At 38.4% G+C, this 25,487-nt stretch overlaps 1 protein-coding gene across 23 annotated transcripts in view; it reads left to right on the top strand.

The window, feature by feature from the left end:
- Window positions 1–989: 989 nt before the first annotated feature.
- Window positions 990–25,487, top strand: part of dock7 (dedicator of cytokinesis 7) — a 75,017-nt gene continuing 50,519 nt past the window's right edge. For 18 of the 23 annotated variants that reach the window (XM_036570213.1, XM_036570212.1, XM_036570203.1 and 15 more), the window contains exons 1-14: window positions 991–1,330; window positions 6,088–6,190; window positions 6,897–7,072; window positions 11,480–11,548; window positions 13,773–13,902; window positions 14,039–14,251; window positions 16,226–16,311; window positions 16,415–16,481; window positions 18,567–18,716; window positions 18,933–19,013; window positions 19,114–19,276; window positions 19,571–19,713; window positions 20,207–20,300; window positions 23,883–24,045. In XM_036570213.1, coding sequence (XP_036426106.1) covers window positions 1,293–1,330; window positions 6,088–6,190; window positions 6,897–7,072; window positions 11,480–11,548; window positions 13,773–13,902; window positions 14,039–14,251; window positions 16,226–16,311; window positions 16,415–16,481; window positions 18,567–18,716; window positions 18,933–19,013; window positions 19,114–19,276; window positions 19,571–19,713; window positions 20,207–20,300; window positions 23,883–24,045 — 1,676 coding nt within the window. In that variant the 5' untranslated portion in view covers window positions 991–1,292. Of the gene's footprint in view, window positions 1,331–6,087; window positions 6,191–6,896; window positions 7,073–11,479; window positions 11,549–13,772; window positions 13,903–14,038; window positions 14,252–16,225; window positions 16,312–16,414; window positions 16,482–18,566; window positions 18,717–18,932; window positions 19,014–19,113; window positions 19,277–19,570; window positions 19,714–20,206; window positions 20,301–23,882; window positions 24,046–25,487 lie in introns of all 23 variants that reach the window. The other 5 variants (XM_036570195.1, XM_036570208.1, XM_036570211.1 and 2 more) reach the window with 2 other exon arrangements.

The raw sequence follows: 25,487 nt of genomic DNA, 5'->3' as shown, positions 1-25,487 counted from the left end.
TACAATACATTTGTTTATTCCGATTTCAGCTTCTGCTTGTTAGTGTATTTTTTGTAATTGGCTAAATAAAAATACTAAAATTGCCTAAATAATATTTAAGTGTTTTAGAGGAAATAATGATAATAAATAAAAGGGTGGCTTTATCATTCAGCAATGACACTGAGTGACAATACTACCTGTTACAGAGGCAGCATCATCATAATTATGCTGCAGTCATGAAAGCTCTGATCTGTTTTAATATTCTTTAATTTGTTTGAACTTTGAACTGCATTTCAGATTAAAGTTATTAATATTAATTGCTTTCAAAATTGGTTTAGTATTCTTTAAAGCTATTGATGATTTAGCACAGATATAGACTGACAGATCATGATCCAAGCTGTTTTTATTTTTAATTCTTTTTTAATTAAGTGCTGGCTATTGAACAACCCCAGAGAAAAGCACCAGAAGAAGAAGTAGGAGCTGGAGAAGGACTCTTCTGTTTTTATTAACCAAAAGTTAATCAGCCTCCATCTCCACCATCTATTACCAGTATGTTTTTATATATATTATATAAGCAGGTCAAAATAAGCATGTCATTAGCTCTCGCTGTTGTTTTAATCATAAGTTATATATATGTTTGATGTGTTTATTCATTGTATTCTTTTTACTGTAACTTTGCAATCTTACATTATTACAAGTTTACTTTTTATTTCTTAACGTTTTTAATGCCTCCAACGTATGTTATCTTTTCTTTAAATGAGTTATCATCTGTTTGCATGTATAGGCCAAACATATTAATTGAGATGAATACGAAAAGTGCAATGTTATTATTATTATTATTATTATTAATAAAAATGTACATTTAAATGTATTATTAAAATATTTTACATTTCAATAAAACTGCCGGATTTTAATAACGGATACACTTCACACATCATCCAGCTGTATTGGTTTCCTGCTCCATTGTTGTGTTTGGTGTTCAGGATATGAATCATGCCCCTCTCCCACACTAACGCGCCCCCCGGTGCCTGCAGTGTGACTGAAACTCTACACGGGAAAAGCAGAGAAATAGAACTGAAATGCCTGCGCTTTGTTTCGAGGTCGATGTCAAACGGGCTGCTTGTGTGTGCGTTTCTGCTGTAGTGAGGCTGAGCGTGTTTTCCCGCTGAGGGCAGGATTCGCGGTGCGTCGCCTCGCCGTGTTGTACGGTAATCTCTCTCTGGGCGCTGGTGCTGCTGCTCTGTTCTCCGCCACGGACTGGAAAGACACTGGAGAGCCTGGCCTGGGAACTGGAGCACTCAGCGGCCACAGCCATGGCGGAGCGCCGCGCCTTCGCCCAAAAAATAAGCAGGTAAGGCGGTTTCACTCCGCTTTCGCCATGCAGAGGCCTGTTCGTGCTCACTCCGTGCTCGCTCTCCTCGGCTTGCTTAATCTTCGTGGATGGCTGTGCTGGCTCACCCATTCCCAAAGAAGGCCTAGAGAGAGACGGGGCTCCAGTCAGCCCGTGTTAGCTGCTGAGCTAGCCTAGCACTGCTGTAGAGCCCGCAATCAAAGATGCCTGAGTGACCCACCCTGCTGCTCTCCAGGCGCACTCAGCGATGGCTTTGTGCCGTCGGGCACATTACATTGGTTCTGTTCACGCTTATTCATTACTCCGCTGACCCAAACTGAATGATGAAGCGGTCTTCCTCGTGCAGCGAGATTTCAATGGAAATTCTTTGATTTGGAGGGAGGCGACGATTGCTTGACATACTGACACATCGAGTATCGAGTAGCGTCTCGTCGCAGATCATTAGCTGGTCACTCAATTAGTCAGAACTACCGTCTAGTCTGCTTTCACTTCGGTCCTCGGTGCTGATGGAGAACTAGGTTATCTCTAACGGTATTAGATGGATTTTAATAAGGGGTTGTGGCTCAGGAGAGGCTGAGCTGCTTGCCACAACGCTGCTTTATGTTCACGTAGGCAATGAATTGGGTCACTGGAGACAATCCAGTATATAGAGTTAAGGAATCAGTCCACTCTTATTGCCACTTGGTTAGTATACCAGTGTTTTATGTAACTTGTCTTTGTGGTAAGAGCTCTAAATGAGAGCTGCTGGCCTAGAGCTCCAACTATAACTACTTAACTCATACCTCCTTCAGTGTGAAGCATGGGATTTCAAAAGAGGAAACATATGTGCTCATGTTTTTTATAGTTTTTCCAGAATGACTGTTCGCCAGGCCCTTGGTTGGCTTTGCTGCAGAGATTTTCTCTCATAATCTGTAACATTGACTTTGTCAGTGGCTCTGTGTCGTTGAGAGATGTAATATTCTTTGTTACATTAGCCTTGCTCAGCAAATTTAATAATTGTTTTTGTGTGCTCCATTCAGTTTTAGGCCCTAACAGCCATTTTATAATGATTTGGACCCTTAGATTAAGTGTCTCAGTATTTACTCTAAAACTGCTATATGCCAGGGGGTTATCTGAGAGTAGTACTGCAGTATGACAGTGGTTATAGTGGCACAGCCCTTGTTTCTCTGCTGATTCGATTTGAGCTCGACTTAAGACCCAGTAAGGTATTAGTGGCACAAAACAAATGGGAAGTTATTCTTGAAAATGTTGTATTGTTGGAGTGTCAAAAAGCAGAATGTGAGGTGCAGCTATTCATAAATACACCCAGGAAGGTGTTTTATAAAGATTTGACATTTGGCTTAGATTGTCTTGCTTTGTGAAATATCCGTGGGTCTGATGCTAAAGTATTCCAAGAATGGAAAGCTCTTGAATAGTAGTTCCCACACGCTTGTTTTATTTACCTCTAGCATCGCTCTGCCCTGTTGTCTTTTCACTGGTGTGTGGTAAGTTCATTAGCTTTAATTAGTTAGGAGGGATGTATCAACTCGGTTGTGTATTAACTGCTGTTTACTTTTCAACTATGCACTAGAATCTTTTTTTAATTATTTAATATAAGACACAGTTGTTCTTGTCTGTATGCCTGCATGGCACAGAAAAGACAGTAAGACAGTTTACCATATCATATGATATAGAATTATTTTATTGGCTGTACTAAATGTTAGGAGTGTAACAGTTACGGATGCATCATGTTGAAATAGTGTCAATATCGGCAGATGTGTCCTTAAAAAAGTAAGGCATCTCCATCTGAGAGCTGTTTAGATTTGTCCAATGTTTGAAACTGATATTTGATGATGTATTTATTGTACTCTAGAAGAGCGAGATGTTCAGGCAATGCTGGGCTGCTGCACTAAAATGTCTATTTTATTAATTTTACTGTATTTGTTTCTTTCTACAAATAATTGTTACATTTCTCTGCAATGCTGGGTAGATATAGTCCCTATTTCTAAATTTTATAAATGATCTGCATCAGCAGAGCTGTTCTTATGAAATATTGCATATCAGCATTAGCCCTTATGTCTCATACTGGGGATTCAATGCATCATTACATGCAATCTATTGTTCAATACAATCTTCTCAATTCAGTACACACAAGCATGGGACGATACATTCAACAGACTGGAGCCAATAAAGGTTTAGCTTTAATACTGATCATATGGCATGATAGAACAGGCAGAAAAAGCACACTCTGAAAATGGAAACATCAACACATTAACAGAGAGCACATCTTCTGGACCTTCCTGTTTTTGCTGTATTGGAAAACTGTATTAAATCATAGTATGACACCGAACTGGACTTTTTGACTCATATACCACATACACATAGGAGAACATGACATAGATGACAACATTTAAATGAGCGTTCCTGTTTAGGCCAGTTTAAGCCAAAAGCAGTATATACCCATTGTTTGATCTCACAGAGGCACAAATAAAGTGTTGGGAGTCAAAGTGAAACTAAGATAATACCACTTGCTCAGTCGGGTATTTTTAAAAGTGAGCCCTTTTTGCTGATTTCTGTTTCTGTTTGTACTGTCTTTATGATTCAGTGCATCATGACAATTGTCCAGACTATAAAATATCTGTTGAGGGCTGTAGTCAGTCTCTCTGTAAACAGCAGGCACTTGAGCTAATCACCCCTTTCAAGGAATGCCCAGTCTAAATAAAGGACTGTCCAGAATCAACAAGGGCGCTGGGAGTGTGTTTTTGGTTCTGTATGTGTTGCCCTCTGCTGTTTGGGAAAACACTGACATTATATCTGATGGTTTTTCCTCAGTCAAGATGTAGATATACTTTGCCTTTACTGCCTGACCCTACAAGCCCCCTCAGTTGTTTCCATCCATGTAATTTGTTTTTATTTGTGATCACTCAAGGCTGCTGTTGTGTCTGTAGTCTTCTTCAAGCAGACTTTTGGCACTGCTGACCCAGGTGTTTTGCTGTAAGGGCCTAAGACGTCTCTGTGCCTAATGTGTCTGAACTGTGTCTGTGTTGTGTGAGGGGGGATGGGTGAAACATTCACTTGTCTAGATTAAACAGAAGAGGCAAATTAAAGCCACAAGGCCTGAAAGTGCTATTTTTCCAGAACGAACGTTTACCTCTTTTCCCTACTTTGATTTATTAGGTAACTTTAGATCTAGTGCTGATAAAAATCAATATTACACAATTTTGCAAATATATCAGAAACTCTTCGTGTCAGATGATATTGACGTGACATAAACAATATTAATAATCCCATGTATTCAGAGTACTGATACTCTGGGCTGAAAGCATGTCTTACAAACCTGACAAAGTGATCTTTACACAGTACTATAAATGTTAACTAGACAGAACCCAGAAACACTCAGGCTTGTGTCATAAGCTTTTGCTGACCACAAGTAGTCAGTAACCCAAACCCTAAACATAGATTTATAAATTAAACCTAAATGAAACACAATAAGCACATCTCCTGTTTCTTCTTCTTTTGTTTGTGATAGAGTGTAGGCCATATTTTTTCAGTGCGCTGAGTGATCACTAGGGCCGGGAAAAATAATAAATGCTTAGATGCCTCATGATATTCTGTTGAAAGATTCTGATTGATTCGCAAAACTTCACGGTCAGATTTGTATCGGCTCCGTGTTTCTCCTACTGTTAAATAGACTTGCATGCACCCAGGAACCTTTTAACGTAGGATACCTGGCGCAGCCTGGCTTGAGGGAGAAAAAATGCAAGATTTCACTAATGCATGCATGTTTGCAGTCACACATTAGTCTCAGTTTTCACATAACCAAAAGGCCTGAAACCCTAGTGTACATGACCCTGCATAAGAAGATGACTTTGTTTAACTACCTCAGCAAACTGCTGACAGGCTATTCCAGTCTTTTTCAGCCTAAGGTTTAATTATTTACTGAAGGATTAACTGTAAAACACACGATCAAACTTGTTACCTGAATGTCTGCTACAAGCTTCAAATGTGCACATTTAAGCTACAACTGTTGTAAACAGTATTAAAATTAGTCTGGGTAAGTCGAGGTAAAGCAGCATTAGCTTACATGTTATGTTAACATAACATTAAAAACCTCATTAAAGTGCTAATTAAAGTGAAGGCTAGCAATAGTGTAGCATAGTTATTCAGATAAAGAAGCTTCTTATGAAGTTTCTGCATTAAGCACTGCTATAAATGTGTGTGTTTAAGATTATATGACAAAAGCTTATGAAATTACTTTATAACCCTATGCTTTATTTTATGCTTGGACATCTGTTTTAGTCTGTTACCTGACTGTTCTCTATGGCAGAGGCTCCAAACTCCAGCAATTATGTTGGAAAACAAACATTGTGAGCTATACTGTATATAATGTATAATACTAAAAACAAAACGCTGAAGTAAAAATCAGTGATGATTTAAATCCTCTTTTTTTAGATTTTTTTTTTAAACACGTTAGATGGTGAAACAAATGCACAGAGTGTAGGCTGCATTCAAATTCAACTGAGCTTTATACACATTTATTAATGACAAATGCAGGAAAAATAGTAATGTAATTAAATTCAATAATTGAGACACGATGTATCATCTTGCATTGCTGGGCTTGATGAAACTCTTGATTCAAACAATTTTTTTTGTGTTTGCATAAGATTTGTGAGTAGCATGAAGAGACGAGGGAAAATTATCTGTCGACTCTGTCCAACCCTTTGCAAGGTCTCCCTTGGATGCATGACAATAACACAGTCTTTCTCTTTGCTGTTCAGGACTGTAGCTGCTGAAGTGAGGAAGCAGATTGCTGGTCAGTATGGAGGTTCCCCTCAGCTTCTCAAAAATCTCAATGTTGGTGGTCATGCAGCAAGCAACTCAGTGAGTACAACACAGTAACAGAGTCTGTGAAAATCGTCTGTTTTCCTAACAACCTGTCAGTGTTCCCCTTTCTGCTTTGTGTGGTGGATGATTCATCATGGACTGTTAAAATCAAAGATTCCTTTCATTAAGTGCTTTAAATGACGTGTGTTTATATTTCACCTTGGGTACTTAAGGTAGCTTGTGGTTTCTGGTTTATGAGCTGGACACCTGTAATTTTAAAACTGTATTTTGATGCCTTGAGGTGAGGAATTTATGAGCGGCTGTTAAACTGGCTTGTCTTCCAGAACAGAACTGACTGAGTTAAAAGTGACACAGCATGCTGTCTCTCAAGGCCTTTTGAATAGGTGCAGCTATTTGTATGGTAGTTCTAAACAGATCTGAGCTAAACTCGTTCAAATAGCCATTCATTATGCCTTATACCCTGTTAGAAGGGTACAGACACTGTGGCCACTGTAACAGCTATGTGTGATGTCAAAATGATATAAAAAGACTTTATGAAGCTTTTGTTGACATTAAACATCAGAAGGTTGAGGTGGATTTGATAAGTAAAAACTGCAAAAATAAATTCACCCATAGTCTAAATTGAGAGTGGACATATGCACAATTAATCTCATTGACAGAAGTTTGAGAAGTTAAAATTAATTGTAAAAATATTAAGTCTGTGTTTCTCCTGTTCTTTTTCTCGCCTCTTCACTGTTTGTAGGTCCCATTGACTGAGCCAGTGGAGCCAGTGGACTTTGAAGAGTATTTGATCACCCACCCTCCAATCATAGAGTCAGGACCTCTAAGAGACCTGATTGAGTTCCCTCCAGATGATATTGAAGTGCTTTACATGCCCAGAGAGTGCCGTACGATGGGCCAGGCTGTTCCAGAGGAAGGGTGTGTTTCTGTGTGTGTGTGTTCATGGTAGTGATGGTAGTGATAGATGTTTGTGTATTCATCGACTTTTGAACTGTGTCTGCTCAATTATGGGTAAAATATTGTGACCAGATACGTGATACCTGCATTTGTGGATGCTTGACAGTACTATGAGGCAGTGAGAAAGAGCTAGATATTGCTAGGTGTAGACGGATATAAAACGTGCCCTGGCCACATAGGCCACCAAGCCAACAAATCTTGTGGCCAAAACAGAAACGTGTGTGGCGACACTTTGTATTTACAATTATTAAGCATGCTTTAACACCAAAAAACGGTCAAGTGTTGCTTTGAAAACATAAATATTTATTAAAATAGCCTCTCAATATAATGCCAACTTATTGAAGACCTTATTTTATAGCAGTGTTTACCACCCATGAGTTATACTTGGTTGCTCCCCCAAAGTATGTTGATACCTACTCAAGTATATTTTTACCCCTTTTTAAGAATATCCTCCCATTTTTGCCCCATTTGAAATGATTCCAAAGAGAAAATATTTTATATAGTTATGAATAGAGAAGGGCTCAAAGCGGTCACAACACCAGCGAAATAGCAGTGGTTAAATTGAACAAACTTATGCAAATTCTGAATGGATACAGTTAGTGCCATGTCTGACCAAACAGGTTTGTTAAAAGGAAAAAATAATACAGAAATGCCCAAGGCAAGTGGTGACTCTAGCCACAGACTCTGCATTTTTAATGTTTAAAATGTTGTGGCTAAGGCCACTTTGTAATAGGCAATGTCTAACCCTGGATTTTGCCAAAAAAGTTATTTCATTTATCAAATTCTGTGGTGCCTGTTCGTCTAAACATTTCTTTAGCATTCATGGGGATGACTGGAAATTATGGAAGAAAGTGAACTTGTCTCTGAAGATATCTGAAGTACTTCTTTCATTTCTGATGCTCTGAACGAGATGCTATTTACAGTTGCCTTGTGCCTTTGTAGTCAGGGGAGTCAAGGAAATGGTACAGCATAAAAATGTGCCATTGCTCTTGTTGGATTTGTCTGTGAGACAGTCTTTCCTTGTGACATATGATTGCCTGGACAGTCACGACCATTGTAATGGAATCATCTGGGGAAGGGGAGCATGTGTGATGTAGGCCAGTCATTCCTGTTTTTTAACTCAAATAAAGAGATGCGAGATAAAATGTGTTACTTCCTTCTTTCACGAGTGATGTGTGCAGCCAATCAGACTGGATTTCCTTAATTCCACAGTTAAAATGTACCGAATCTTTGCAGAAGTCGTGACTGCAGAGACTTGCTGAGACTAGCTGATGAATTCTCTCCCTGTCAGTGGTGCTGGCCAGATAAATTTCCACTGAGAAACACTGAACTTTTGTGTTGAATGTGATGGCAAAGAAAAGTGTGGCTCTTAGGGGTGGAACACCCGCAATTACACACCAAAGCTACGCTGTTTTGATTCAGTGACAGAGAGAGTTTTCAGTTGGGAATAAGAGCAGCATGGTGCTTTCTGGTTTATGATCTGGATGTCTGTAGTTTTAGAAGGCGCCATATAGAGCAGTATTCTACAGTTATATAAGTGAGAATTTCAGAGGATGCTCGTTTAGTGGTCTTGTCATGCTGCCTAGTAGAGCAGTTTTTCATGCTGGCAGTGTAAATGACACTTAAAGCTGGTAAATCCAGTAAGTCTTTTGGCTTTAGACTATTGACTGTCCCTTAGCAGAAGTCATTTCATTCAAATTCTTTTCCAGCCCTCCTCAGTCTTATTTATTCTGGTCATTCCCATGCTATTTTCTGTGTTGTTTATTGCATTGTGGGTAACTTCCCATGCATTGTTTTTTGTATATCTCAATAGAACCTGTTTGTTGTCTTTAGTGGAGTTTGGGAACTCCCATGTGCCCTGATTCTCTGCATTTCCGGACAGCAGTTCTTATCACTTTCCTCTCAGGCCCACTTCCACTGGCCATAACCTAGTTATGCTAAATTGGCAGTTTTCCCTTATGTTCAAATCGGTCTCAAATTAACGTGAAAAAGGCTCTTTGTGTGCCGTTGTGTGCCTACAACTGTTTTTTTTTTCCTTGTAATGTTACAGCCAATTTTTGGTGGAATACTAACTACTTTAAGGTTTATTATGTTCAGGATTCCACCGATTTTGAATTCTTTGTAATTAAATATTTAAGATGAAATCTGAGTCATTCAGTGTGGTTTGTTGTGAAATGCTCTGTTCTTAAGTCTTAATAGTTTACAGTGGTGGAGATAGGAACCAGACATCTGAAACTTTTAATACCTCCAGAAGCTCCATCACAGAAAACTATTACATGAAATGGTAGTACAGTCAGTGGTTACATTACATGATTTCTGAGACATTGTTTTATGATGGTTTTGAGAGATGGATTTGGCCTAAAATGTGTGTGTGTGTATGTGTGTATATATATATATATATATATATATATATATATATATATATATATATATATATATATATATATATATATGATGGCAAGATTTACCAAGATTTTACCACTATCAACATCACATAGAAACAATTGTAGGTTTAGAGCTAGTTTAGATAGTAAATAAAATAATTGTGTTGTAGACATTGCAACCCCTGGTTCCTTTCTCCACCATTACAAAAAGACTTCTGATCAGTAAGTCTACAATGGCTACAATGCACCATTTCACATGAAACCACTTTGAATGACTTTGTTTACATCTCAGTGATTGCATTATGCATTACGCTTCAATATTGAAAAATCAACTGAAGTACAGTAAAGATGCCTTAATTAGCTGGGTAGCAGAACACAGAGCTATTGTGAGCTGTTTGAGGGTCAGAAGGCATTTTGGAAGTGAATGCTTCTGAGTTTGCTGATGTGCTTAACAGTGCTGCTTGGCCTATAGTTTAGAAAAGATTATTGGCAGGCTTCATATGTAAAAGATCATCCATGATGAATTTTAGTTACCATTAGAGATGGCACCGGAATCAGCATCAGACAAAATGCTGGATTAGATATTTGCTATTTGAGCAGCTTGAGCATGATGGCATGCTTTTAAGTGCTTATCTTAAATGAAGTGCTTCAATAAAAACAGCTTGTTTTAAAGTCTTAGATTTTAAGAAAAAACATTAATTTGTTATTGGCTAATGTTCAAGGTTTCAGTATAGGTATCATTAGGGGTGGGAATCTCTAGACACCTCACGATTCGATTAGATTACGATTCAGAGGACTGCGATGCGATTATAAAACGATTATCGATGCATCGCAATGCATCTTTTTTTTTCTATACAGCGTTTCTGTTTTCTCACTGTCTGAGGACTTGGTACTTTTAAAACAAAGTATTTGTAATGATCCGTAATGCATTTACGTCCAATATCTTTTATTAATAAAACAAATGAAAGTCATGAGACAAGGGAACTAGAAGGCGCATTCACTGCTCTTGTTCAGAGCACGAGACGCTGCTGCCACTCATGTCTCTCATTGTTCGACTGTTTTACGAGGCCGAAGTTGTTATTCGAATTTATAAGCAGCGTAGTTGGTTTCCTGGTACATTGAATCTGCAGCGACAGAAGGTCAAACACTAAAAAGTTGCGAAGATGAAGTCATTTCTCTTTGGAATTTTCCTGTTCCACCTTAAATGGTGCCGCATTTAGGTTACATTCAGAATTTAAGGTGGAACGGGAAAATTCGAATGAGAAGCTGGAGAATAAGAAGCGACTTCAGCCTCGTAAAACAGTCAAACAATGAGAGACAATTTAGAAGAAACTATTGAGCTTTTGAGGAAATGTTTCCTGAGGGAAAGGGGAGGAAAGCGGCTATAGCTAATGCTTAAAGCAGAGCAAAGTAAATCTGTGCTTTCGTTTATATTTTTTAGCCTATTCTAGGACATTAACACATACTGAGACATACTGGACATTAAATGTTGTGGCTCCCAAGCTGGTTTGATTTTTGTTGAAAGGACAAAATGGCTCTTCTTAACATTTGGGTTGTGACTCCTGTAACCTGGCTTTAATGCAGAGGGAGCCGGTCGGATTTCTCATCCATGTGTGTTTTTGTTGTGTGCCGCCATAGACCGTCCAGGCGCTACACGTACCCACTTCCAAGTTCCGCCTTTAACGTTCCGTCAACATTACGTTATAAATTACATATTTAGAAAATCGATTTTTGACATTTGTGAATCGATTCAGAATCGTCCACGTCCACATCGTGATGCATCTAAGAATCGATTTTTTCCCGCACCCCTAGGTATCATTATCTGAAAAGAGAAAGTGGTAATGTATCGTCTTTATTTTCATTAATGGAATTTTAAATAGTCAGTAGTTTAAATAGTTATATAATCGGCTGTCCTTAACATTTCTGATAAGAATAGTAAAGTGTTTGTTATAATGATATCCATGGGACTTATTTTGTTTTTCAGAGACAATGACGCACATGTTCGAGACTGTACCAGATCCTACACTGAGGATTGGGCAGTTGTCAACCGCAAGTAAGAAACCCAGCTTTCTTTTATTTATTTTATGAAATATGATATTTTATGTTGAAAAACTTGTCTTTCAAAGCTGAGTACGCAGTAGTAGAGTATCATGCTAAACAATCTCTCTTACAGGTTATTTAGCAATGGTTTTCTAGGAAACTTAGCCATGTTTGTTTTCTATACTGTAGTATGTTCCTTCAAATTCAAACCTACTCTTCCTGTTCTCCCTTTATCTTCTGAATTGCCCTTGCTTTTCTCTGGAAGATCATATTTCAGGTTTTGTGGTACATGGCTGAACTGGCATGCCTTAGACTTTAGTTCCTTAATTACACCACTTGTACTTAATAATAGAGTGCTGGTGTTCTACTGTTATTTCACCTAGAGTGTCCAAGCAGACTCTCACCTGCTTGTGGATTGTGTTACTTTCTGGTGCTTGTAAGAGCTGTTGTTCTGCTCTTTAACTTTTAACAGAGGTTGTGGTCTGATAATAAACTGTCTCTTACAAGGCTGAGTGGTGGTAGCAGGGTAGACAATCACAACCTCCGTCTCTCACACAGTTACAGGGTTGTTTATAGCCTTATCACGAGTTTAGGATCACAAAGCCTGCTATTGTGTTAGAGTAAAAGGTTTCACCCAGTCTGAACAGAAAGGTTATATGAAGAACACTGTTCTGTGCTGAATGCTTACCATGGTCTGCCTCTAACCAAAGCAAATCTGGTTGTGATTTGCTGAGGTAACCAGCAGTTGTTATATTCTTATGCTATACGGCCGAAAGTACCAAGTTCCAAACCCATGGCAATGAATATGGAGTCCCCCTCTTTTCTGACTGTAACATCTGCTCTTCTGGGAAGGCTTTACACAAGATTTCGGGGTTTGTTTGTGGGAACTTACACCCGTTTAGTCAAAAGAGCATTTGTGAGGTCAGGCACTAATATTGGCCGAAAAGGCCTGACTCGAAATCAGTTCGTCTCAAAGGTTCCTCCACACCCCCATGCAAATTATGTCTTTATGGATCTCACTCTGTGCACAGGGGTACAGCCATGCTGGAACAGGAAAGGGCCTTCCCCAAACTGCTGCCACAAATATGAAAGCAAATAATTGTCTAAAACCTCTATATATGCTTTAGCATTAATATTACCCTTTACTGGAACTAAGGAGCCAAGCCCAAACCCTGAAAAACAGCCCCAGACTGTTATACTTCCTCTACCATACTTTACTGTTGGCACTGTGCACTCTAGTAGGGAGCGTTCTCCTGGCATGTATCAAACACAGATTTGTCCATCAGACTGCCAGATAGGGAAGCGTGATTCATCACTCCAGAGACCATATTTCCACTACTCCAGAGTCCAGTGGTGGTGTGCTTTAAATTGCTCCAGCCGACATGACACATAGCGATTTTAGTGTGCAGCTGCTTGGCCATGAAAGCCCATGCTCCAGATGCACAGTTTTTGTTTTGATGTTGCTTCTGGAGAAAATTTGGAGCTCTGGAGTGAGAGATGCAACAGAGGATAAGCATTTCTGATGTACTACACACTTCAGCACTCTGCTGCCCTCCTCTTTGAGTTTGAGTTGTCTCCCGCTTCATGGCTGAGCTGTTGTTGCTTCTAGACACTTCCATTTCCCCATAATAGCACTTTCAGTTGACCAGGGCAGATCTAGCAGAGCAGAAGTTTCACAAAGTAACTTCTGGAAAAGTTGGCATTTTATGACAATGCTGTGTTTTAAGTCACTGAGCTCTTCACTGCAACTCTTTCTACTATCAATGGAAATTGATGGCTGTGTGCTTGATTTTATACACCTTTTCGCAATGAGGTTTACTAAAACACCTGAACTCAATAATTATTAGGGGTGTCCACATATGTTTGGACATACAGTGTATTTGTAATAAGAAATTCCATGAAGCAGGTGCTGTTTGGTATAGGATGAGAGATTACATCAAATTGTATACAGCCATAGTGCTACATATAAAAATACGAGGTTGTAATTTGTTTAGTAGACAAAGTTTTTTTTTTTTTTGTCTTGAAGTTCTGGTCTTGGCAGGATGGAGTCCCGTATAATTTAGTGATTTCCCTGCACACACACACAGACCTCTGCTAATAAACTGATAAGTTGTATCAGGTATGTTAGAGCAGAAGAATCACCAAACTGTGTGGGACACCAGCCATCCAAGACCCCAGTGTATCAGTTTGATAATTTATTGAAAATGTCTAAAAACATATTATTACTGATGCCACAGGTACCATAAGCTGGGTACAGGCTTTAACCCCAACACTCTAGATAAGCAGAAGGAGAGGCAGAGAGGTTTACCTAAGCAGGTCTTTGAGTCAGATGAGCTACCAGATCCCAGCAGCTATCAAGATGATCAGGTAAGCCTGCAAAGACACTGTATTCATAATGAAGTTAGACATCTCTCTGGTCTTTCTCAGAGATTTTAATCCAACATTGATTCAGATGCTCATCTATATCTCTGGTGCTCTTCTTCACTGTGCTTTTGTTGTGCAGGATGATCTGAAGCGCAGGTCCATGTCTATAGATGACACTCCACGGGGGAGCTGGGCTTGTAGTATATTTGACCTGAAGAACTCTCAGCCTGATGCTCTACTGCCTCACCTGCTGGACCGAGTGCCCAATGAGGAGATTGACAGGCACAATGAGGACCAGCGCAAAGCCAACCGCCACCGCGAGCTCTTCGCCCTGCACCCCGCTCTCGATGAGGTGAGACATTTTCACTGACCCATGTGATTGTGTCGGTTTGCCACTACTTTGAATATGACACTGTATTAATTTTGTTAATGAAGAAAATGACAAACAATTGTGGAAAATATGCTTTTCAGTGAAGATGACGGTGAAAAATGAAGATGAAGGCATAATAGGAGCAAACACTAAATCATTCAGCATTTATGCCTCACAATTATTCGATGAAACTAAAATGCCTAAAAAGCTAGTCAAGTTTTTAAAAATTAGATTCTGGAAAAGCAGTCCTAAGAAATCCTCAACAGCTGTAACTGTATTTTGTGTGGTTTTCATGTACAGGTTACCACACTTGTGGAGGGTCAGGTAACAGGGTGTCAGACGATGCCTTGTCAAATTTTATAAACAGCGCTTCTTTTCATTATTGTCTCCGGACTGCAACTGAAAAGCGTTTGTGTACTCTGTGCAGAGCCCTACGCATTTTTAAACCACACATTCATGTTGAAAAATCATAAACTTTGGTGCTGAGCAAACAGAAAAAGCACCATATTTCATTCACAGCTGATCAGTTAGTCTTGCGGATGGCTTCTCACTCTGCCAACAAAAAGGAAAACTGGTTTTGGCTCTTTTTAAACACTGCACACCACCACATGAAGATTACCCCAATCTGAATGTTATAGCATTGTCAGTATATGTCAGTTTTGAATTGTTTAGTGCTAATGTGTCAGTAACAAGACAAGCACTAAACAGAAGGCAGTAACTTTCCCTCTAAGAAGCACATACATGCTTCATTTTAAGTATGAGAAGTGTTTAAAAATGCTTCTAAATGCCTCCTAACAATATCAGATATAATATTAGATTAGCTTTAGTTTTGGGCTGGTGAGAGTCCAGATTTAAATCCTGTAGAGAATATTTGCTCTTGCATTAAACACAAACTAGCTTGGCAGTATTGTTTAACTGCTTAAAACCATCAATGCTGAGTGGAAGTGACTTTTCTTTTTGTAAAAAATTTTCTGCAAGCTTACCCACAAGACTTCAACATTCAAAGAAATCAAATCTAAAAATTACCCCATTCTTTATCTGTTTGCTTATTGATTTCTTGTTAAGACCATTTAAAGCTTAGCGTTTTACCATTTTGGACCATTTTCTAACCATTCATCTTGAAGTATGTTTTTTACTATAAAACACTGTCATTAGAATAAATGTAATAAATAGAATGAATTGAACAAACATAAATGCAGTAAAAATAACAAGAAATATAATTTATTTTTGAAAATAAAAACACTTGTGAGCTAGTTGGAATGACAGTTTGCCTTCTGTCTTCCTGCTTCCCCCCAACCCTTACATGGATTTATTAAATTCCATCACAAGCACACCTGATTTAACATATAAAGCATTGATTAGTCAAACCAGGTTCTGGATAATAATTGCAAATATTGCAGGGCTGCCGTGAGGAGAGTTTTGGGAATTAACACATAATGTTAATATTTTTGTATTTATTCTCTTATTAGTGTTTCTCTGAGTGAAAAAAGGCTTAAAGCCTAATTCGGTAGGTTTTTAAATATAATGTTCTCAGATGTCCAAAATAGCTTAGGGAAATTGTCACTGCTATAACTGCTATTTTGTTTTCAGAATTTTTTTTTTTTGTTTATTTTTTTTGTTTGTTTATTTTTTTTTTAACACCATGTAAAAACACTAGCTGTCTCTTATGTTATATGAACATTTCATGATCAGTGGGCCAATAGGAATAAAATACAACTGGGAATACCTGGAATAAAATTTCATTATATTAACTTATGTTAAAAGTTAAGGATAGTTTTTGGAGAGACAAGGTTTTGTTACTACATATCCACCTAAGCTGCTCTTTGTGACAGCAAAAAACACACAGCACCTGTTGTTGATGTGATTGTGTTCATGTGTTCCAGGTTGGTTGTTTGTATTTATTTCATTGCCGTTCCTTTTATGCTATTTGTTGTGTTTCTGTTTTGTCTTTCTAAGGAGGAGCCCATTGAACGTCACTGTGTGCCTGATGTCCCTAAAGAACACTTTGGCCAGAGGCTGCTTGTCAAGTGCTTGTCCCTGAAGTAAGTCGAGGACAGCATCTTAAAAGCTTCCCCTTCCTTTATTCGCCACTAAAATCTAATATTATGTGCTGCTTTCTGCTGACGCTCTGCTCTCTCTTCAAAGGTTTGAGATTGAAATTGAGCCAATATTTGCGAGTCTGGCCTTATACGATGCCAAGGAAAAGAAGAAGGTAAGCTGTTATGCCTACTTCTGTGCTTTGTTGGTTGAAAACTTGGGTGCTTCTGCAAAGTTGTTAAAATTGACCTTAAACCAGGCTGTTACAGGTTGTACTGCAAAGGTCAGTGGAAGCATTACATGAACACTAAGGCTGTGGATCAAGTTCATATTTGATGCATTGTATTTTACTCATTTTCAAACACAGTGCACATTTAAGGCTCTGTCATGCTTCAGTATTCAGTTAATGCTGTATTTACCCTTGAAAAAAAGTGTGTTTTCGACTGGGCAGTGTCTTTGATGTAGTGCAGTCGATAAGTATTTGGACAGTAATTGATAACTTCTATTTGTTTTGTAGTGCAGCGCATTGGATTTTAAATTAAATGGTGACGATGGTAACGTGCGGAAAGTCATATTTACTTTGAGGGTATTAACATCTATATTGAGTGAACCCTATAAGCGTAGCAGCCCTTGGTGTACACAGTGCATCCATTTTAGGGGTCTGTTTGTCAAGTGTTGTCAATCTTTGTTGTCCCTGTTATTAAAGCCTGGTGTTGAGTGGAGTGACACATATTCCCACTGTAACAAAGGTGCTGCATTAAACACAGAACAGCAGCACACAATGATAAACTGAAAACAGACCAAAAGTCAATTAAGACCAACAGAGTAACCTATACGATATTCTGTATGGTAAACTATGTGAATAATACATATAGGACAAGAGACAATAAATATAGAACAGTAAGACAAAGCGTGCACAGTAACTAGAATTAGTAAATTTTTTGTGCTGTTAAGTTTTAGCAAGCTGTATCCTGGCCTTTCTGTTCTGAAGGTGTACCTGTGGTGAAAGTCTTGTTATAAACCCTCAGAGGTGTGTTCTTCTCTTTATATTACTCTTCAGCATCTTCATGCCTGCCTATAGTGTTCTTGATCTGGTCAACAATGAGGATCTGGTAGTGTGAGAGGGAAGACAAGTGAATCTCTAGCTTTCCCATATAGCTCTGAAGTGATATTCCAGAATTTTTGCACTTTTAAATCAAAACATTAAAAATGTCTTGTAGTGTGAGATGGTCAGCATAACTGAATGACTGATTCAAGAACTATAGCCAATAAGAGAGCTAGGAGAGGGGAAAAAAGGTAGACAGACATGTATGCATGTCGCATGTACAACAAACCACAGAGACAGAGGACCTGCTTGCTAAGCATAAGCAAATGAGACCCCTTATAATGTTTTCTTATTAAGCAAGCTACCAATTTGTAGTAAATATTTCTCCAGCTCTTGCTGTGATATCTACCTTACTCAACATGTTCATCCCCAGTTTGTGTTTTTGCTTTTTCTGTGTGCATAAAAAGCACAAACAGATCTGATCCAGCTGAGCTTTGTTTGTATCACATGATTCTAAGGTAGATTTGGGGTTTTGAGAAAGTCAGTATTATACTTAGTGTTATTTTTTTCACCTTATTGTCTAGTGTGAAAGGCTGATGTTGAGTGTGTGATGCTCTCTGTTTTGAAACCTATTTTGATTTTAAAAGTCATGTGTTCATCCAGCTTAAGTTCACTATTTGTTTTCTTGTTTTAATCAGTGTATGAAACGGTTGATTTTAGCTAATATTTCGATTTTGGGTTTGATTGATTTATGTTGATTTTTCAGTCTCATGTTGGCCTGCTTTAATGGCATTGACATTTCATTTGTCCTCATGTTGAGGACTACAGCAACATGCAGATGCATATGCCACATCGGGGTAACAAATTGGTTGTATAGAATAGACTTTGATTCCTACATTGTTCACCCAACATTTCAGCTTTGAACCCAGAGTATACTGCACTTAACCTCGAAACGACAGGAAGGCAAACCAACAAAAATCACCACTGTACAGTAACAGACAGACTACATTCTACATCTGGATTTGGGTGAAATAGTGACTTATGGAACAGTTGAGAATGTACATAAATTCATTTACCACCTCACTATGGACGTCTCTTTCTTAACCGTGCTTCTCCATAGTCTAACACTAGAGGGTAGCAGTCACCTTTTTAAAGAGGCTTTTATATCTCAGATCTTGTTATTTATTTCTAACTCATTCATCTCTCTATCTTCAGATATCAGAGAACTTTTTCTTTGACTTGAACTCAGAGCAGACCAAATCTATGCTGCGTCCTCACATCCAGTCGGCTGCTATCTCTACCCTGGCCCGCTCCGCTATCTTCTCCATCACCTACCCCTCTCAAGATGTCTTCCTGGTTATCAAGGTCAGTGACTGTTCATATGATAGTGTGTAATGTTATGTATTCTCCATTCTTTAAATTTTACAGAAATGTAGGCAGATTCAGAAGACTATTGTGTACAATACAATTGGATTTATTTACATTTTCTTTTTTAAGGCACTGTATAAATTGATTATAATTGTTATCATCATCATCATTACTGTTATTATTATTGATAGTCTCTGCTCTGTGCCCATGTAGCTTGAAAAAGTTCTACAGCAGGGAGATATTGGTGAATGTGCAGAGCCTTACATGGTCTTCAAAGAGTCAGATGCTGCCAAAGTAAGTCAGTTTAATAGCAAAATCCTAGTCGCTTCATTTTTTTATAAAAGCGTTTGTCTGCCACAGCTATTGTATTTCTGAATGAGATGTTTTTCTGCAGAATAAAGAGAAGCTGGAAAAGCTGCGCAGTCAATCGGAGCAGTTCTGCCAGCGGCTAGGCCGCTACAGGATGCCCTTCGCGTGGACCGCCATCCACCTGATGAACATAGTGAACAGTGCTGGCAGTCTGGAGAGAGACACAGAGCTGGAAATGGGCTTGCCAGGTCAGTCTGTTTAACAACATTTGAACAGTGCTGTCACATGCTCATATCATTGTTCTGTAGTCATGTGATCTGTGAAAATGTCTGTGTTATATGAATGTAGGTGAAATTTGTAATAAAAAAAATCCAGTTCAGTGTTATTGTTTACTTAGAAACACACATTAGGTATGTGGGACAAAAATCTTTGCCAAATAAGCCTTATTTTTGTCCCTGGGCTCTTTGTGTGGCTACAGACTTTTCCTTATTGGTTAAATGTTGTCCTGATGTTGGGTTGATTTTGCTCCTCTGTCTACGCAGAGCGGAAAGGTTCCTGGTCAGAACGCAGGAACTCCAGCATTGTGGGTCGTCGCTCTTTGGAAAGGACCACCAGTGGAGATGAGTGCTGCAATTTGACCAGCTTCAGGCCAGCTACACTTACGGTCACCAACTTTTTCAAACAGGTCAGACTCTACCCTTCAACCCCAATCCTAAGATTGGTGATAGTGACATGAGAAAACAGCCTTTTATACCTTTTAGAGAACCTTAAATCTCATGATGAACTGGCAGTTTTAGAATAAAAACAGAGTAGAAAAAAGTATTAATATAGTATAGAGTTGACCAGAGTCCAAGTTTCTTTCTGTACTTGGGTCAGTTATTCTGCTAAATGTCAGCAACATCTCTGTCACTGTGTAAATTCCAGAAGGTTCGATCACTTTCACTGACCTTATATTGATATTTTTGTACTGATTTGTTTGGCAGTCTTTGCGGTTCTCTTTAGAATGCTGAATCATGCAGTCAGGCTTGGTTTTTGAATGAATGACTCTTTGAACACTACCCCTTGCTTTAGTTGATTGCTTTGTTATTGAGTCTTAAATTTGCTGGGTTAAGCTATGTAGGATCTTTTCTAATTATCCTAATTATTTTTATTTATGTATTTATTTATTTTTGTGCTAGGAGGGGGATCGACTAAGTGATGAGGATTTGTACAAGTTCTTGGCTGACATGAGACGGCCTTCTTCAGTGTTACGCAGACTTAGACCTATCACAGGTAACAGTCTTCTAATGGTTTTAGTAAGATGTTTATAAACAATATTGGTTTCACTGGCAAGATCATTTTGGGGTTGTACAAGACCATTTTGAGCCTCAAAAAACATGCAGCTCTATTCATGCAGAAGCCTATGGGAGATCATTTTTGGATCTTTGAGCCTTACCTTACTTTAGAATCATGCTCCTTACTGTATACACTGACACATCATTTTGAAACACTTTGAAAACTGTTTTTTTTTTTTCTTTTATCTAAATTTTCCTTTAATAAAAACAATCTCATTTAACCTGACACCGATTTTAGGAGCTCAGAGCACATAGTAATGGATTTCCAGTCAGAACACAGTTGTGCTCTGTGGCCTGCGCAGTGCTCGAGGAGTCATAAAGGGGGAAAAATGTTGTTAGTTACACTTTTATTTGTCCCAGCAGGGTGATAACTGTACCATGCTGCAAAACTAATCACAACTACAAACAAAGATATTACAATATCAAATAATAAATGTGTGGTAACAGTGGAGAACTGTAGAAGCATAAAGAACACAAAATGCTGTGTTCAGTACAGCAGTGTCCACAGTTATAATATGATTATTATAATAAAGCTTGAACAAGAAGGCAAACTGACATGCAGTAAGCTAGCTGCTGATTTTAACTCTCGCCTTTACTTTACCAATTATTTTTTCTTAGTTGCCTCAGACAACCAAACAACCTTTGCTGGACTTTTATTACAGATTGAATAAGTGTGGCTATCAATTTTCAGGTTAATGCCAATCACAGTTCTAAGAAATGTGTAAACTTCCACTGAATTTGAGCTTGGGTAGATCTATTAACTAGCGTTTTGCATTCTTGCAAACCCTATTTTGTCATAAAAAGGGACTGCTGCAATTTTCTCTGTAGAAATAATGACTTATTTTCCCAAAATAATAACTTACCTTGGAAAAATTATTCTGATATACTAAGTCAAAATGTAAAGAAAATGAATCATTATTTTGATATAATCCATTAGGGATGGGGGGGGGGTCGATTCTTAGATGCATCGTGATGCGGACGTGAATGATTCTGAATCGATTCACAAATGTCAAAAAACGATTTTCTAAATATTTAATTTATAACATAATGTTGACGGAACACAAAAGGCGGAACTTGGAAGTGGGTAAGTGCAGCGCCTGGACAGTCTGTGGCGGCACATAACTATAACACAACTGGATGAGTGAGAAATCCGACCGGCTCCCTCTGCATTAAAGCCAGGTCAGGTCAGGAGTCACAACCCAAACGTTAAGAAGAGCCATTTTGTCCTTTCAACAAAAATCAGACCACCTTGGGAGCCACAACATTTAATGTCCAGTATGTCTCAGTATGTGTTAATGTCCTAGAATAGGCTAAAAAATATAAACGAAAGCGCAGATTTACTTTGCTCTGCTTTAAGTGTTAGCTATCGCCGCTTTCCTCCCATCTCCTCCAGGACACTTTTCTTCAAACATAGAACAGTTTCTTCTAAAATGTCTCTCAACGTTCGACTGTTTTACGAGGCTGAAGTCGCTTCTCATTCGCCAGCTTCTTGTTCGAATTTTCCCATTCCACCTTAAATTCTGCCTGAGGCACCAGAAATGTAAATGCTGCACTATTTAAGGTGGAACGGGACAATTCTAACGAGAAGCTGTCTTCATCTTTGCGACTTTTTAGTGTTTGACAGTCTTGTTGGAGATGAAAAGTATGAGGAAACCAACTGCAATTCTTATAAATGCGAATAAGTCTGTTCATCTCCAAATGTTCGTCTTAAATCTCTCTTTGCCTTCTCGTTATCTACTAGCTAGGCGAGACTGTCTGCATTGCTATGTGACCTGCACTCTGCACGCCAACCTTAAGGGTTATAGCGTGGTGAATTAGCAGTGTTTAAGATCATCTATTGTTAAAACAGTGTTAGAACGATCAGCAGAGCTTTACTAAGCTGCAGAAGAGGATTATTTTATTTTTATCAGGACAGTAAAAGAGCCGTATGTTGCCAGCCCCTGAGCTAGCATGTGGAAGCACTTTGGCTTCTATGAAGTTGAAGGGGAAAAAGGACCTGGACAAGAGCCACACTATATGCAAGTTGTGTCACACTAAACTAAAATATTTTGGAAACGACAAACATAAGAAACCTTATTACATGTTTCCACCCGTTTTCCATCCGGTTTGTTTTATTAATGAAAGATATTGGAAGTAAATTGATTGTGGATCATTACAAATACTTTGCTTTAAAACTGCAAAGTCCTCACACAGTGAGAAGAAAGAAATCCTGTGTGTGTGTGTATGTGTATATATATATATATATATATATATATATATATATATATATATATATATATATATATATATATATATATAAAAAAAGATGCATCAAGATGCATCGATAATTGTTTTGTGATTGCATCGTGGCCCTCTGAATCGTAATCGAATTGTGTGGTGCCTAGAGATTCGCACCCCTATAATCCATCATTATTTTTGACTTACTAAGTTAAAATATTAATGTGTTTATTTTAAGATTACAAGACAAACATTTGACATAATAAGGCAAAATATTGACATACTGCTGTCAGAAACAAGGAAGGAAAAAAACAATTATGAAGAAACTTTTTTTCTTACCTGGTGGAAACAGGCTTTCATACAACAAAGGATGTGAGCAAAGCGGGGGTTTATGTTACACTGGTCATATGTTAATTACAAAGTTAATTGCAAAGTTGTGCCTGTGTTTATTTGCATGGATAACCCTTAAAATTGGCCACCCCCACCAGAGCAAATTGTCCGCAGACTGTGGGTAATTAGCACCTCTTTTAGTAAATCTGCCCTGAGATCTATAATTACATCATTAAAACTGTGAACATCAGTCTCAAGATAAAGCTGCTTAAGAGTCTTTTCTAAACATATCAGATTTATCTGTGAACCACCAACTTCCTTTTAAATGTATCATGCATGCCTACCATAGTTTTCATCTCACACTGAGCCTGAATTGTTAGAACCAGGTTTTTACTGGATCTTATCTCTTCAAATCCACTTAGCTTATCTAATCTCTCATTTGACCTCCTTTTGTAATCTTTTCTGTTCAGAGAAGTTGCCATCAGTAAAGGCCTTCCCTTTCCTATTCAGTTGCATGTGCATATATTACTATTTGGGAACGCTTTACCTGAATGACTAAATATGACAACTTAGCACCCACAATCAGTAAGATTGCAATTATTATTACACAGTTCTTTAAACATTATCAGGGCTGTCTAAACAGTCCTATAATACAGCGTGAAGTAACTAAGATTTTATGATGCCTGCTAACTAAGACAAGGTAGGAGATGCTGGATTGGATCTCAGGCACGTTATGTTAGAGGATGCCTGCGCTAATGTTTCATTACTTAGCTGGTATTCTTGTCAAGGAATCTTGGACCAGCATCTTCTCACTGCTTGTGTAGAAGAAGTGTGACCCCTCATGAACATCTGTTACTTTGTCAGCATGGACTGTTACTCATAGGTTAATGGATCTTAACTGACTGAAGGAGTTGGGTAATGAACAGAATTGAGAAATACAGTCTCAAGTACTTATCATTCTGTTTGTTTACAGCTCAGTTGAAGATTGACATCTCTCCTGCACCTGAGAACCCTCACTACTGTCTCACCCCAGAGCTGCTCCAGGTTAAGCCTTATCCAGACAGCCGTGTGCGGCCAACCAGGGAGATCCTGGAGTTCCCAGCCCGGGACATATATGTGCCCAACACCACCTACAGGTACTAAAATTTAGCTGTATGTTAGCTAAATGCTGACCCAATTACAAAAGAGCCACAAATATGACAGTTGGTATGCTTCATTTGCATATTAGCCCTTTCTATTGCTTAACTGTACATACAGTTGAAATAATAATAATAGCGACAAATCTTTATTTATGTAGCACTTTTTAATTTATTTACAAAATCACAAATTGCTGTACACAGGAAGATGAGTAAAACTTTGGAAAGATGGTCCAAATGAATTAACAGCACATTCACAGACAATAGGAGAAGAACGAGAATAAATACTCAGGGCATATGCTAGTCAAAAGAAATGTGTTTTTAATCTGGATTTAAAAACACCTATCAGCCTTGTGTTTTTAATATTCTCTGGGATGCTGTCCAGAGATTAGAAGCTATATAAGAAAATGATCCTCCACCAGCTGAGCTATGAATGATCCCAGGAGTTTGCAGTAAGCCTGCTTTACCTGAGCAAAGTGGTCTGGATGGGCTATACCGCTTTAAGAAATTGGAAAGATATGCTTTGAATGTGCATTAAGGGCTTTAAAAGTCATAAACAAGACCTCACAATCAATGTGGAAATGAACAGAAAGCCAGTACAAGCTGAAATAGACTGGATATAAACTGAAAAAAACAGGATGTACTCTGAACTAATCAGAGCCAATTTAGAAAGTTATCACATGTGCCTGTTGAATAATAAGAAGTCTGTTAACTCTAATGTCAGTTAGACTTACCTTGCATGTACAGTGTTCTTACACAACCCATATTTGCACAACTCATGCATACATTTTGGTTTTAAGTGTAGTTAATGATGTCTTTTACAATAATCCCAGTTTGAAACCAAATTTCCTGGTCTTGTTGTGATCCACCTGGCTGGCTGCGTAGCCTTTGCTGCAGGTTGTGATTCATGTCCTGACTGGCCCAAATAGCTATTTTAGTTAACGCCTCCAAGGCAAAGACCTTTATCAGCTGGTTATGTTGACATAGCCCTCTACAAAGGACATGCTTGCTTGTTAGTAGATATCATGGTTGGCATGGGAGCAGTCTCTAGGTCAGTTTCAGTCATGCTGGCTGTAGAAGTTCGGATGTCTGACTAGTAAACATTTATTTTCTAGGTATGAAGTGTACACAATTAGGGTGGATGTTGTAAGAGACTTGACACTGTTGTTTTTCCGGAGTAATTTCTGTAGCTAATTATTCATCTGTGTACTTAACTGAAACTCTGAAACAAGCAAGTTGTCCCTTTCCAGGAATTCAGTTAAGCCCTTTTTTTTTTTTAAATAATACATAAGCTGGAAATCCTTTTCACATTTCAACACAGATGCTGATGGTGGTGGGTGATATGCCAGTTCATCCAGTTTACTCGTTGAAATTATCCCCCTAACATGAGTTGTCGTAACTGGCTTGTATGCCACAAATGCACACTGATAACAAGATGTACA

This window comes from Colossoma macropomum, unplaced genomic scaffold (assembly GCF_904425465.1).
Source record: "Colossoma macropomum unplaced genomic scaffold, Colossoma_macropomum, whole genome shotgun sequence".
NCBI classification, from domain to species: Eukaryota; Metazoa; Chordata; class Actinopteri; order Characiformes; family Serrasalmidae; genus Colossoma; species Colossoma macropomum.
This window is presented reverse-complemented; position numbering and strand designations above follow the sequence as displayed.